General features: G+C 33.5%; 1 protein-coding gene across 1 annotated transcript in view; it reads right to left on the bottom strand.

Moving 5' to 3' along the window:
* Window positions 1-13937, bottom strand: part of LOC123684629 — a 90764-nt gene that overhangs the window by 31951 nt on the left and 44876 nt on the right. Inside the window, exon 4 of the mRNA XM_045623991.1 lies at window positions 11250-11406. Coding sequence (XP_045479947.1) covers window positions 11250-11406 — 157 coding nt within the window. The remainder of the gene's footprint in view (window positions 1-11249; window positions 11407-13937) is intronic.

The raw sequence follows: 13937 nt of genomic DNA, 5'->3' as shown, positions 1-13937 counted from the left end.
ATCGCCAAGAAAACGCCCTCTATTATATTCCCAGAAAGCACTGTCATTAAAGCCACGAATGACTTTTTAATTATTTGAACAATTATTTTGTCGTTTTTGTAAAAAGTGTGTCTATCTTGCAAAAAACGCAGTAAGTACCTTGAACGTTAAGAACTATCGGTCTCAGACAATGAATTGAGTCGTCGCTGTGTTCCTCCTCCAAACTATTAATTGTTTTCGATCAGTGAAATGTCCTTACAGTTCTCAATACTTAATATACTATTATCTTGGGGATTTGCTTGATCAAATCATTTATGTGTTCAAATTCAGTTCATTTTGGCACTCTCATAGATTTCAAACTTCGCAAGACTATGAAGTGATTTTTATTTTTATGAAACTTACATCATAACCCTTGTCCTATGAGCTGAATAACGTGCAAAATCTTGAGATAAAACATGCCGTAATTTGAAGGTTTCTGGGTAAATTCATATCTTGAGTTTCAAGTAGAATACCAAAAAATTGCTAATAGCAACAAACGGCAATAAGTTGAAATTCAGTTCGTAAATATAAAATAATAACTCGAATGTTCAGGCCAAATTTCATACGGGATCAGAACCCCTCGTCTAGATATACTAACCGACAACAATTAGATCATCAGTGTCTTATCTCATATTGTACAGGGTGGGCAAATTTCGATGTTTTAGCACTACAACTTTTGAACCAGAGGAGATAGACAAAATCTGATACCCACTTCTCGATCTCTTTTTCTGAGAAACTAAAAAGGGTAGTTTTCGTTTTTGGCCACCTTCTTTTGTTTTCGAGTTATAAGCGAAAATTGGAAAAATGGCGAAATCGAAAAACAGTTATATCTCCGCTAATACTCATGATAGAGCTCTGAAATTAAAACATTATACAGGCACTTTTTTACGTAGAATCCAGTGGCGTGCTTGTATTTTCAAAAGGGTTTTTAATTACGAAGCTATGACCCAAAGTTATGTTTTTTTAAATGGGAACACTAGATTTTTGTGCCATTTTCTGAAAGCTTAATTTTTCCTGATTTCAAAAATATATAACATCGTATGATTCGGATCAATATAAATAATAGAAAATGGTCAAAAACCTTTTTTTCCTTAAGAGTCTCAATATTTCTATGGTTTCAACTGTTGATGAGCCTTCCTATAACAAGAGCAGTGTCCTTCCGTCAATCTGATTATTTCTATGCTTTTCACTTATTTCTACAAAATTCGAATCTATATTCATTTTATACAAATAGTTTCGAAAAGATAAACGAACTTGGAAAAAGGTTCCTAGGTAGCTTGAACACAGTTTCAAATATTCATCTATTGAAATATCGAGAAGAGGTGTCGACTGTGCATTGTGCAATTGTTGTCATTATTAGGTAAAATATTATTTCTTGTTTGTCCCTTCGTAATTAAAATGTTGAGTTCAATCAGATATGCATTGTTTCATATGCTGTTTAAAATGGATTGGTACTTGTGCGTATTGATTCTGGAGACCTATGTAAATAATCTCCTGATACATGCATCTCATTACAACTCTGTCGATTGAAAAATTCGATCTTGTGGTTTCTCCGTTATTTCCAAATCAATTTTTAGATAAAAAATTTATAAAACATATCTAGATTCGAATTTTGTAGAAATAAGTGAAAAGCATAGAAATAATCAGATTGACGGAAGGATACTGCTCTTGTTATAGAAAGCTCAAGTTTTCTGTGTTCATCAACAGTTGAAACCATAGAAATATTGAGACTCTTAGGTGAAAAGAGGTTTTTGGCCATTTTCTATTATTTATATTGATCCGAATCATACGATGTTATATATTTTTGAAATCAGGAAAAATTAAGCTTTCAGAAAATGGCACAAAAATCTAGTGTTCCCATTTAAAAAAACATAACTTTGGGTCATAGCTTCGTAATTAAAAACCCTTTTGAAAATACAAGCACGCCACTGGATTCTACGTAAAAAAGTGCCTGTATAATGTTTTAATTTCAGAGCTCTATCATGAGTATTAGCGGAGATATAACTGTTTTTCGATTTCGCCATTTTTCCAATTTTCGCTTATAACTCGAAAACAAAAGAAGGTGGCCAAAAACGAAAACTACCCTTTTTAGTTTCTCAGAAAAAGAGATCGAGAAGTGGGTATCAGATTTTGTCTATCTCCTCTGGTTCAAAAGTTGTAGTGCTAAAACATCGAAATTTGCCCACCCTGTACAGTTTGATATCTCCGATGGTGCAATAAGGGACTGATTGGAATTTTGTCATCATAACAATTCAAATCTTTGTGGAAACTTTTATTTTTATTGTATCACCAACATTATTATAGAAAATTCGAACAAAAATGGTTTTCTCGAATCTTTTTTATAATTGAGCATGTAAGATAACATAATAACATTTCAAATTAGTGTTGATTCGGTTATTGGAAACATTTCCTTTTCATTGATTTATACTCTATGTATATAGAAAAAATAAATTGTAACTATACAGCGTGTCAAAAAAGTAACGTAACTCGTCAATAATTCTTGCACGGTGAATTATTAAGGAAAATCCTCGATTTTTAATTTTAAAAGCAATTTATTCTGTGCTTTTTTGATTTTTCTCACCCCCTACGCCCCGCACCCCACTATTTATTTTATTTTAAATGGTAATATATGGATTGTGGTACATCAAATGAAAGGTAATTTGATTACTTATTCATCGATGTGGCTAAAAGAAAAATTGGTTTTTCATTAAAAAAATAGGACATTATTTACAATTTGTGATTTGAGAGTTACTGCAATCAGACCATTATTTTTTTACTTATTATTATTACGGGAAATCCACGAATCCATGGATTTTTAATTTCAAAAGCAGGTTCCCTATGACTTTTTGAATTTACGCTCCACATCCCTCTTCTGTTTTTTTCAAATAGGAAAATATGGATTGTGATATATAAAATGAAAGGGCATTCGATTGCACATTGAGCGGTGTGACTGAAAAAAAAAATTGTGAAGCTATTTTTTTTATTACGAAATTAACAATTTGTGATTGGTGTCAGGTTCTCATTCTTGAAAAAATAAATATTAAGAAATAAACAATTTTTTTCTATTGGAAAAATATTGCTTGTGATATATCGCATCAAAGGTCATTCGATGATCAACTCAGTTATGTGAACGAAAATAATTCATTGACGAGTTTGGAAGAACGGCTTGCTCATTATTGTCAAGCAGTCAACGGTGCTCAATGCGAACATTTAATACATTGAAGTTATTTTCCATCCTTGAATATGAAACTCATCAATTTCAATAAGCGAGTAACCATACTCAATTGATGAATTTCTACTGTTTTAATAAAAAAACGGCGCAACCAATATTCCTTTCTTTTGCACTTGCATTTGAGAAGGTAATCAAATTACCTTTCATTTGATCACAATGATTCACAATTCATATATTCCCATTTGAGGAAAATGAGTAGAGGGGTGAGAAATATCAAATTCAAAAAATTGCTTTTGAAATTAAAATTTGAGGGGTTTGAGGATTTTCCTTAATAATTATTCTTACAAGAATTATTAACGAGTTACCTTAATTTTTTGACACGATGTATATTATTTTCAGCAATGAATATTTAGAATTATTTATGAGAAAAATTCGTCCGTTTGCTGTACACGAAGGAAAGTAGACAGCATTTAAAAAAATATTTGAATAGTTTCTTGAGAAGAATTTGATTGCTATACTGTTATAATCATCCTTACACTAGGATTATAATTCAAAAAAATCATTGATCGGAAACTCGAGGAAACGCAATCATGAAATCGAAAATAATTCCGAATCGCTTGAACAAATACATGAAACTTGCATCATTGTCATTTTTGTGATTTATGAGGAGAGTTCTAAAATACTTTTTCATTCAAAGCGGACGCTTGAAAATTAGTATTCCCAACACAACTATCTATATAATATTATTCAGTGAATCATACTGAAATGTCTAAGAAAAAATATTTCTCGGCGTATCATGTGAATCACCATCTCTTATTTTCATTTTCCATGGAATCAATGCTTCCCAACGTTATTACGCTACAAAAGTAACAAATCAATCTGTTTCTCGTCATAAAGATTGAAAAATAGGGCATCTAAGTATAACGCTGGGAAGTTGTAGTAATCGTTTCTGACAGCTTCACGCCTAATAAATAAACTGCTCGTCAAAAATTGAGGATATTGATGTTTTCCGAAGATGATTATTTTCCATATTATCTAAATGTATTTTAACAATTACATTGAATTATAACCTTTACCTGCTCCAGAATCCAATATTCCAAGGTAATGCCCGAACTCATTTTGCCAGAGTTAGTTTAAACTTTTTCGAAGCGACCTATGTGAACCTTTTTCCATGGCCGCCCAAATCTCCCGATCTTTCGCTCATAAAGCATTTTTGGGACATCATGGGTAGAAGGCTTGGAAATTTACCCCAGCCCCCACGGACTTTGGCGGCTCTGAGCCATGAAGTACAGGTAGCTTGAGATGGTATCCCTCAAGAAGAAATAGACCATCTTATTGCATCAATGCCGATACGTGTTTGGTAGTGTGAAGATAATCGCGGTGGACAAACACATTATTAAAAAATTTATTGAAAAAAATTGTGAACCCTTCGTTTTTCTCTCCCAATTTCAATCATTTACTTCCTGCTATACTATCGATGTTTAACAAAAAAAATCAATAAAATTTAAACAGCTCCTTCTGAGTGTTGCAGTTTCTCTGTCAGTTAGTAAAGGGTGTTCTTTTTAGAGCTATGGAACTTTGAATTGCAATAAAACAACGATGGATTATTATGAAATGAATTTTATTTATCCCCAAGATAATCTTGTGGTATCACATTTTAAATATGATTTATGGCATATGACCGCCACGGCTGGCTCGGATGTAGTCCAATCTGGACGTCCAATTTTCGATGACTTTTTCCAACATTTGTGGCCGTATATCGGCAATACACGGCGAATGTTGTCTTCCAAATGGTCAAGTGTTTGTGGCTTATCCGCATAGACCAATGACTTTACATCACCCCACAGAAAAGTAGTCTAGCGGTGTTAAATCACAAGATCTTGGAGCCCAATTCACAGGTCCAAAACGTGAAATTAGGCGGTCACCAAACGTGTCTTTCAATAAATCGATTGTGGCACGAGCTGTGTGACATGTTGCGCCGTCTTGTTGGAACCACAGCTCCTGGACATCATGGTTGTTCAATTCAGGAATGAAAAAGTTAGTAATCATGGCTCTATACCTATCACTATTGACTGCAACGTTCTGACTATCATCGTTTTTGAAGAAGTACGGACCAATGATTCCACCAGCCCATAAAGCGCACCAATCAGTCAGTTTTTCTGGATGTAACGGTGATTCGACATACACTTGAGGATTTGCTTCACTCCAAATGCGGCAGTTTTGTTTGTTGACGTAGCCATTCAACCAGAAGTGCGCTTCATCGCTAATGGACGTAGTGCGCGATACGTATTCCGCACAGAACTATTATTTTCGAAATAAAATTGCACTATTTGCAATCGTTGTTCAGGCGTGAGTCTATTCATGATGAATTGCCAAACCAAACTGAGAATAAATCACTTGACAGCTGTTAAATCGGTAGCCATCTTGAACAGTAATGCCAACTTAAAGTTATATACATCGAAAAAAACACCCGTTATTTTTGAAGTTCTCAAGCTTTTGAAAAAACACCTATTAGTTCATGTTAGGAATTTATTTAACCTTCTTCTTCTTTAGCCACAAATCCAAGGTATTTTGCCGAACTATGAACAAATTGAGTAATTATTCGAAAGCATGCAGAACACACTTTGTAGCGAGGAATAATAAAAATTTGAATTTTTGAAATTTCCAAAATTCATGTCCGTCGTACGTAAATTTGTATAGTTGTCAAATATTCAGGGCCGGCGTTAGGGGTGAAACAGTGAAGCGACTGTTTCAGGCGCCTATTTTTAAAGGGCGGCAATTTAGCCCAGTTTGTGGCTGCCCTTTCATATTTCTGAAAAAATATAGTCTTGATTCTTAAAAACAACATGAGGTTATTCCGCTTTGCTGTGTTTATCGACATTCCCAGCAATAAAAATCTCCAAACCGTCTCTACTAAGTCGCCTGTTCAGTAAATAACACATGGCAACCCAACTAATATAAGCAGCATTGCCTATTAGCCTAATTGATGAGGGCTGGAATGTATTTCACAAAGACGAAAAACACTTCGAATTACGTGGAAGTTGTTTACACATTCAACATATGGAAAATTCCTACGATTTAGCATTCGAAACTAGTTACTGATAAATGCTAAATGTTTTCAGTGGAACATATGTTTTTGATCCCACTTAGTTTTCGAAGCTTTGCATGCCTTACCGCCCTTTGTTTCTTGTGGTGTGATAGGTAATATTTCATCGATCGTACGTCTGAATATGAGAATCAGATATATTACTTACGCATTGTACTTCGGCGTCGAAGAAATTCAGGAATTTATTGTAGGTAAAAAAGATACCCAGTGGAAACGACTTAAGAAAGAAACGATTAGAGAAAACATAATTTCAGTCGTGTCAGACGTGGTCTCATTAACGGTTTAGGCACAGTGATTAAAGGCATTTCAGGTAATTTAGATGCAAATGATGCAGTTCACTACGACCAAATTCTTGACGATTTAAAAAATAACCAACAGGAGATTGTCACTAAATTAAATACCGAAATTTCAATAACCACCGAAATAATCAAAAATTTCAATAATACAGTTTCATTCTTAAGACAAAATCAGGAAGAAATTAAATCTGCACTTTCTCAGACAGTATTCCAATTAAAAGAACTAAATTTCAACTTCTTTAACTACCTCCAAGCAAGAAACGTCCTAGATCAAATAAATGTATGTTTAAATATAATATTACAATTACTTAATGATATCGAAAACGCTATAAAATTTGCAAAGCAAAGAATACTTCACCATAGCATAATAAAACCATCAGAGCTACACACGATTAAGAAATTCGTTCTAAAACATAATAAACCAGAAAACCTCCTTTTCGTTGAGGAAGCAGAGATTCACAAATATTATAATGTTATAGACGTAGATGCATATATTTCTGGCAACAGAATTGTTTTCATCCTATATTTTCCAATAATTTATTCCACAAAATTTTCACATTACCACCTTTATTCGATACCAAAAAAAAAAAAAATACAACCATAATTCCTGTCAACCCATATCTGACAATGTACGAGAAGTATTTTCAATACACTTCAACACCATGCATAGATTTGCACCCAGGATACTATTGTACCCAAAACAAACTCACCGATGGTACGAAACATTCAGATTGCACATTCCAATTACTACAACTCCAAGATACCTACAAGGATTGTCAACACATCCCTATATCATTATCAGAAAATTTCATCGAACAAGTAGACAACTCGAAATACATTGTAGTAGCACCAAAAGAAATGAAAATTCTAACAACCTGTGAAAGAACCGATTTTGCTACTCTAAAAGGTACCTTCTTAGTAGACATTTCCTCCGGATGCCTATTCGAAACTGAAAACAATCGATACAGAAATGATAAACATATGATTAAGAATCAACCAATGTTCCTGCCACAAATAATTTTTGAATTGAAGAACTCTACACCCCAATGCACCAGGATACATCTACACAAAATCCGCTTAGACAAAGTACATGAACTTCAAAAACAACAGGAACAGATAAAACCCCTAATACCAAAATTGCAAGAAACAAAATCAATAAAATATTGGATCCTTATCATCTATTTACTAATTATCCCATTATGTTTCTAATGAAAAATGGCGAATTATCATAGTTGTTTTTTTTTGGGAGGGGGGTTGTTTATTGACACTTTTTCAGCAGGGGCACTAAAATTGCTCGCGCCGGCCCTGCAAATATTATATTTTTTTCCTTGTGGATATCTCATTTTTTTGAAAGTCAATTATTTCAACCGGAAATACTTCATATACACATTTTAGAGAAGGAATTTTGTATTCCTGAAGAGAAAACACGAATTAATCCAATAAATAACCTTATCTTTTGACGAGCAGTTTATAACATCAATATTTCTCGTTCGCTGGCTCATACCAATCAGCCCCATCGTCGCTCAATTGACTACTCTGATCAAAATTAATCTTGACTGAATGACAGGAAGAATGTATACAGCGACAGCATTCACAGTTTCTCAATTTTCGCTTGTCTGACATATCGATTATTACTATTCACTTTGATATTTCACGCTTTCACACTAAGCTTGACGGCGTATTGTCTTTCCTTCGGAGGAATTGTGAAAAATCGATGTTTCTTGTGGACGTTCCGATGAGGGTTATCAAGATGAAATTCTTGAATAACATAGGGATTGTTCTCCAAATGACATCTAACGTTAACAACATCGCGTTTTTATGGGAAAATTCATTTGGTTATACTCGTACCTGTATTTTTAATGGTGATATTCAATTGTGTCTGATCCCCTTTTTCTCGTCTCATAAATTTCGTCGTTTATCGAGTATGTTCAAAGAAACATGAAAGCAATAACAACAATTTTTATTGGCATTCATTAGGCTTACGTAATACCAATAATTCGTTATTGTTGTTATCAATTGATTTATATTCATGTCATACTTATTAGTTCCGAACATGGTGTTTACTGTATACCGGGTGGTCCACCTCAGACGAGGATCTCATTTTGAGGGAGTAAATGAAGATATTTTGGAAATCTTTTTTTGTAATATGTATAGAGTAGTTGAAAAGTTTAAAATTATTTTCATAAATACATGGTGTTCAAAAACAAAGATAAAGACAGTGTAAAAAAGTTATAAGTATATAAATTTTAAAATGGAATCGTTAGCTTGAATAAGTTAAATAAGTTTTTTAGATCACTTTATTCTTAGAATCACAACTTACGAGAAGATGGCCAAAAATTGAAAATAACGAGTTTTTTTAATTGGTAATTAATGGCGAAACCAGTTTCGCCGCCGATACAGACAATGTTTTTTCGAGTAGAAATATTGGCTATTTCTATGTAAATGAAAACGTCAACCCCGGATTATACAGAGCGATCATAAATAATATTCGAACATTAACTACAACCCATACACCGAAAGGTAACAAATGGGATACAGATTATATATATACAGGGTGTTCTGATTTGTTTCCGACAAACTGAAATGGGTGATAGATCACATAATTTTAAGCAAAAAAGTTCCTATGAACATGGGTCCGGAAATGCTTCGTTTCCGAGATACGGGGTGTTAAAGTTGAAAAAATAATTCGCGTTTACTTTAATATGTTTTGACTGCTTCGAAATCCTTTCATGAAATTATTCCTATTCAAATATTAAATTTAAATTCATTTTGAAAATTTTTAAGGCGAAATGCATGAGGATTTTCTATTGCCCACTAATAAGTAGAAGTGGTATGCTATGTAATTGTTGTTTTTAAGTGTTCTGAATATTCTGTTTCCTGAAATATTGCGTTGTTGGGATGCTTTACGAATACTGAGTTTTTATTTTCTTCGAAGGTCTGTAAAACCCTATTTCTCTGTAGACGATTTCTTCTTTGTATGCTTCGTTCGGGCCTTTGGTAACCAATACCATTTTCCTGTATTTGTTGATAAGCTATTAACTTAGTTAACTATAATTATAATTAATGACATCTGAACCTAACACACTTTAAATCTGTCATTGTGTTAGCCATTTTAAATCTATTGCCGCAACAATTGTTGAATGTAAAACAATCAATCATTCGAAGATGTCATTTGTGCATTCAACAAAACGGTGGACATTTCGAACACCTTTTTTGAAAATTATTATGTTATTTTGTTTTGTTCTAAATTGTTACTTCTAAAAAAATATTTAATTTAAAATTATTACAAATTTGTTTCTACATGTTTTAGAGATTACAAAAATATGGATTTGGCTTTGAATGCGTTTTTCTCTGAAACGGTTGCCCCTAGCAACTTAAATGAGTTATACCTTTTTTAACTAGAAAAGTCTGGGGAATCGTTTTTTTTAGTCCAGAATGACGTACAGGGTAGCACAGAAAAGTTGCTACGGTTTGAAGGGGACGAAATGATTGCCAGTGGCGCCCTCTAGAAAATACAACCAAATCGACCACAAATTTGAATTTCTCACCTCAAAAAACCCTATGTACCAACTTTCATGCAATTATTTGGAATCAGTCGAAAGATATTTAAGAAAACGCGAATTATTTTTTCAACTTTAACACCCTGTATCTCGGAAACGAAGCATTTCCGGACCCATGTTCATAGGAACTTTTTTGCTTAAAATGATGTGATCTATCACCCATTTCAGTTTGTCGGAAACAAATCAGAACACCCTGTATATATACATTAACTACAATAATGGCCAAAAACTTTCTTATTTTAAATTGTATTTTGATATCTTATTGGACGTGAAAATTAATTTCAAAACTATCTTTATTAGGTTTGTCTACACCTAAACCGAATAGTTTTTCAAGGGGTGCCTTTTGAAATAAGAGAGTTTTTGGCCATTATTTGTTGTTGATGTTTGTTAATTTAATCACAGTTTAATTTTTTTTACATAGAAGAAGTCAGAATTTCTACGAAAAGAAACATTGTTTGTATCGGTGGTCTCTTCATTAGTTACCAATTAAAAAACTCCATGTTTTCAATTTTTGTTGTCATTTTTTCGTGAATGGTGCTTCTAAGGATAAAGTGATATGAAGAAACTCTTCATAATTTGAGTTTTCGATTCAATTTTAGAATTCATATACAGGGTATTACAATGAAATAAGTGTATCTTTGGTCTTTATCTTCATTTGCGAACACTCTTTATAAATGAAAATAATTTTCAATTGTGCTTCTAACTACTCTTTACACATCACAAATGAAGATTTTCGAAATAACTTCATTTACTCCCTCAAAATTCGATACGCTCAAAGTCTATTAAAATCATTACTTCGAAAAAATTAATTACTCAATAAAAACATGAACTGAAGAAATTTGAGACAGGTGTAGCTGTGATGCTAAATTTGATTAAATTCTTTTTTTCGGTATTGAATATGAATGAAAGCAATGGTTATTCTGAAGAATTTGTATTTTTATCAAGTGACGAGATTAAACTTCTTGAAAAAAAATATATAATATAAAAAATATATATAATTTTATTATGTATTAATGATGCTCTGGTGAATTTCTCATTTCATCGAGAATATTATTGTTTACATTTGCCGAATTACCACAGTTCATGAAATAACTCACCTAATACACCTAATCTGTAATTTATGAATACTTGTATAACATCTTCTGCCATTAGAAAATCAGGCCCATATAATTCAGTGGTATTTGACCCTTGGATGAATGCTCCCCCATGTATCCAAACCATGACAGGCTTCAGAGGAGAATCAGCTTTGGGCATCTGAAAAATTATCAGTTTTAATATCATTAAAAGCATAGACAATATTCGATTATAAACCGAAACATTTCGCGAAACATCACGACAGCGTAGTTCGAGTGGTGTTTCGCGAAATACGTCGAGTGAAGAGGTTTGTGTAATGAAATGCTGCATTCTCTTATATTTTGATATATTCATTTCTTTTTCATAAAAAGGCAAGGAAATGTTTCCAGAAAAAAAAATGAAAGCATAGGCAATATTCGATTATACACCGAAACATTTCGCGGAACATCACGACAGCGTGGCTCGAGTGGTGTTTCGCGAAATACTTCGAGTGAAGAGGTTTGTATAATGAAATGATGCATTCTCTTATATTTTATTATATTTTTTTTTTCATAAAAAGGCAAGGAAATGTTTTTTTAAAAAAAATAGTTAATTATTCACCGGAGGCATTGAATATATTTTTATGTTTTCTATGAGACGTTATATCGTTGCTATGGAAAAACTATTGAACTGAAAACATTGAAGAAATAGAAGAAAATTGTAAGATTCCCAAAAAAATTTCCAAAACAAAGAAAAGGCTGTAAAAAGCTTATTGGAAAGAGGTTAAGAAACTCCAAGAGTTTCGTTAGAGGAAAGTTTGGTTGAAGAGCGAGGTAGAGTTTACATAGTATGCATGGTATACATGGATATGTTAAATACCCAATTCATAATTCATAAGCCCAAAAACATACTTTCATCGGTTGAAATCTACATTTTATCAAATGTGGTTGTATTCAAAATGCTGTACCTATTGGTTTAAAGTCGTATGACCAGAGATTTCATAGGAAATTTGATGCTCTTCAACTTTATATTGAATACATGTTTCCATTCGAAGCTTACCTAGTTTAGGAGAAAAACCGATAATTCGGAAAATTTATGGTATTTTTTCGCTCTCCAACTAAGCACAAGGAAGACGAGGTCAAAAATTCAGCATTGGCATCCCAAAGGACCCTTAAGTGGTCTATAAAAAGTTCATTGACTTGAAAATGCTTTCCACCTCAAACTTCTTAGCACAAGCGGTCTCATGTTGATGTCTATACTTGTCAAGATCCTCTACAATTTTGATTCGTTTCGATTTTTTTTAGCTTTGGCTTAGTCGGAAACTTTCCGAATATAGTTGACTACACGTCGAACTAGTCGAATCTCGATACTAGTAGTTTGTTTCATGAGGTGTGATTAGAATTTACTCGTAGCTTGTCTTTAGTGGACCTTTACGCAGAAATTGCAGGTCTCTCGACACTAGTTGAAGAGAAGCTTGTTTTATATCCTGAAAAATCGTTCAAAATGAGACGAATTTACAGGTGAGAATTTCGTGGGCAAAATTTCTGAGACGTTATTGGTTCCAAACACACCCATTTTAGCTCTGCAGTTTATCACGTGTGATATCATATCTGCTTAGCATGGGCAGCCTTCGGCAAACTGAGTTTCATCTTTAAGGACAAAAATATTCCTCTACACTTAAAACGCAAAACTTACGACAGCTGTATATTACCAGTGACAACTTATGGTCTAGAAACTATGACAATAACGAAAAAAGTGGCAGAACAACTGAGAGTAACTAAAAGGGCCATGGAAAGGATTATGCTGGATTAAACTCAAAGGACAGAATTCCGAACACCGAAATACGAAAAAAAAACAGGATAATTGACATCATGAGTAGAATAGGAGTCAGTGGGTGGCACATGTTACAAGTCAGAGTTTGGAGAGATGGTCACACAAAGTGACGTTTTGGAGACCTCGAGAGACAAAAAGAAGCATACAAATACCGAGGAAAAGCTGGATAGATGATAGTCGCCGTAGCCGGTAAGCAATAGATAGGAACAGCAAAAGAGAGAAGCATGGAAAAAACTGAAAGAGGCCGACACTGGATGAAAGAGGGCTAAATAAGAAGGAGAAATCATATCAGAGCAAAGGAAACTGCACCATTTTTTCAAGATTCCACTCCTGTGAGCTGTGCAATAATCTACTTTTCAATTCAATTCCCTTCTACTCCAAACAACTAAGAGGCAAAAGAACTCTGTAGCCCACATCATAAGTTCAGATAATTTAGTTTGTGTTTAGGTAAACTGCGCTGTTAAACTGAGCATGTACTTATGGGCCGCTTCAGCGAAGCCCAGTTGATGAGGGTGAGCTGTTGCAAGGCGCTTCTTTTACTTCATCGCAACCGATTTTGAATATACTGAACCACAAATATGAAAGTGCTTCCAGTTTTCGATAATAACCATGAGAATCATGTATGTTTACAACATTTCTATAGCGCTATGCACCAAAAAATTATGTACAGATTATTTGTTCGATATTTTATCCATTGAGTAAATCTCAAAACACATTTGTGATGAACTAACAAATTTCACATTGAAGAGGAAACAAATTTCTACTATTTTATTAATAATCTACACGTGCATTTTCTAATTAAAAAATTAGTCCACAGCAATAATTTATGCGCCCTTGGCAGAAGGTAGCCAGATTCTCGAAAGGCCGATGTCCCTATAGCTTAATAAATACATACAACA

This window comes from Harmonia axyridis, chromosome 1, assembly GCF_914767665.1.
Source record: "Harmonia axyridis chromosome 1, icHarAxyr1.1, whole genome shotgun sequence".
Classification (NCBI taxonomy): Eukaryota; Metazoa; Arthropoda; class Insecta; order Coleoptera; family Coccinellidae; genus Harmonia; species Harmonia axyridis.
Note: the sequence above shows the minus strand (reverse complement) of the source record. Positions and strands in the feature narration are given on the sequence as shown.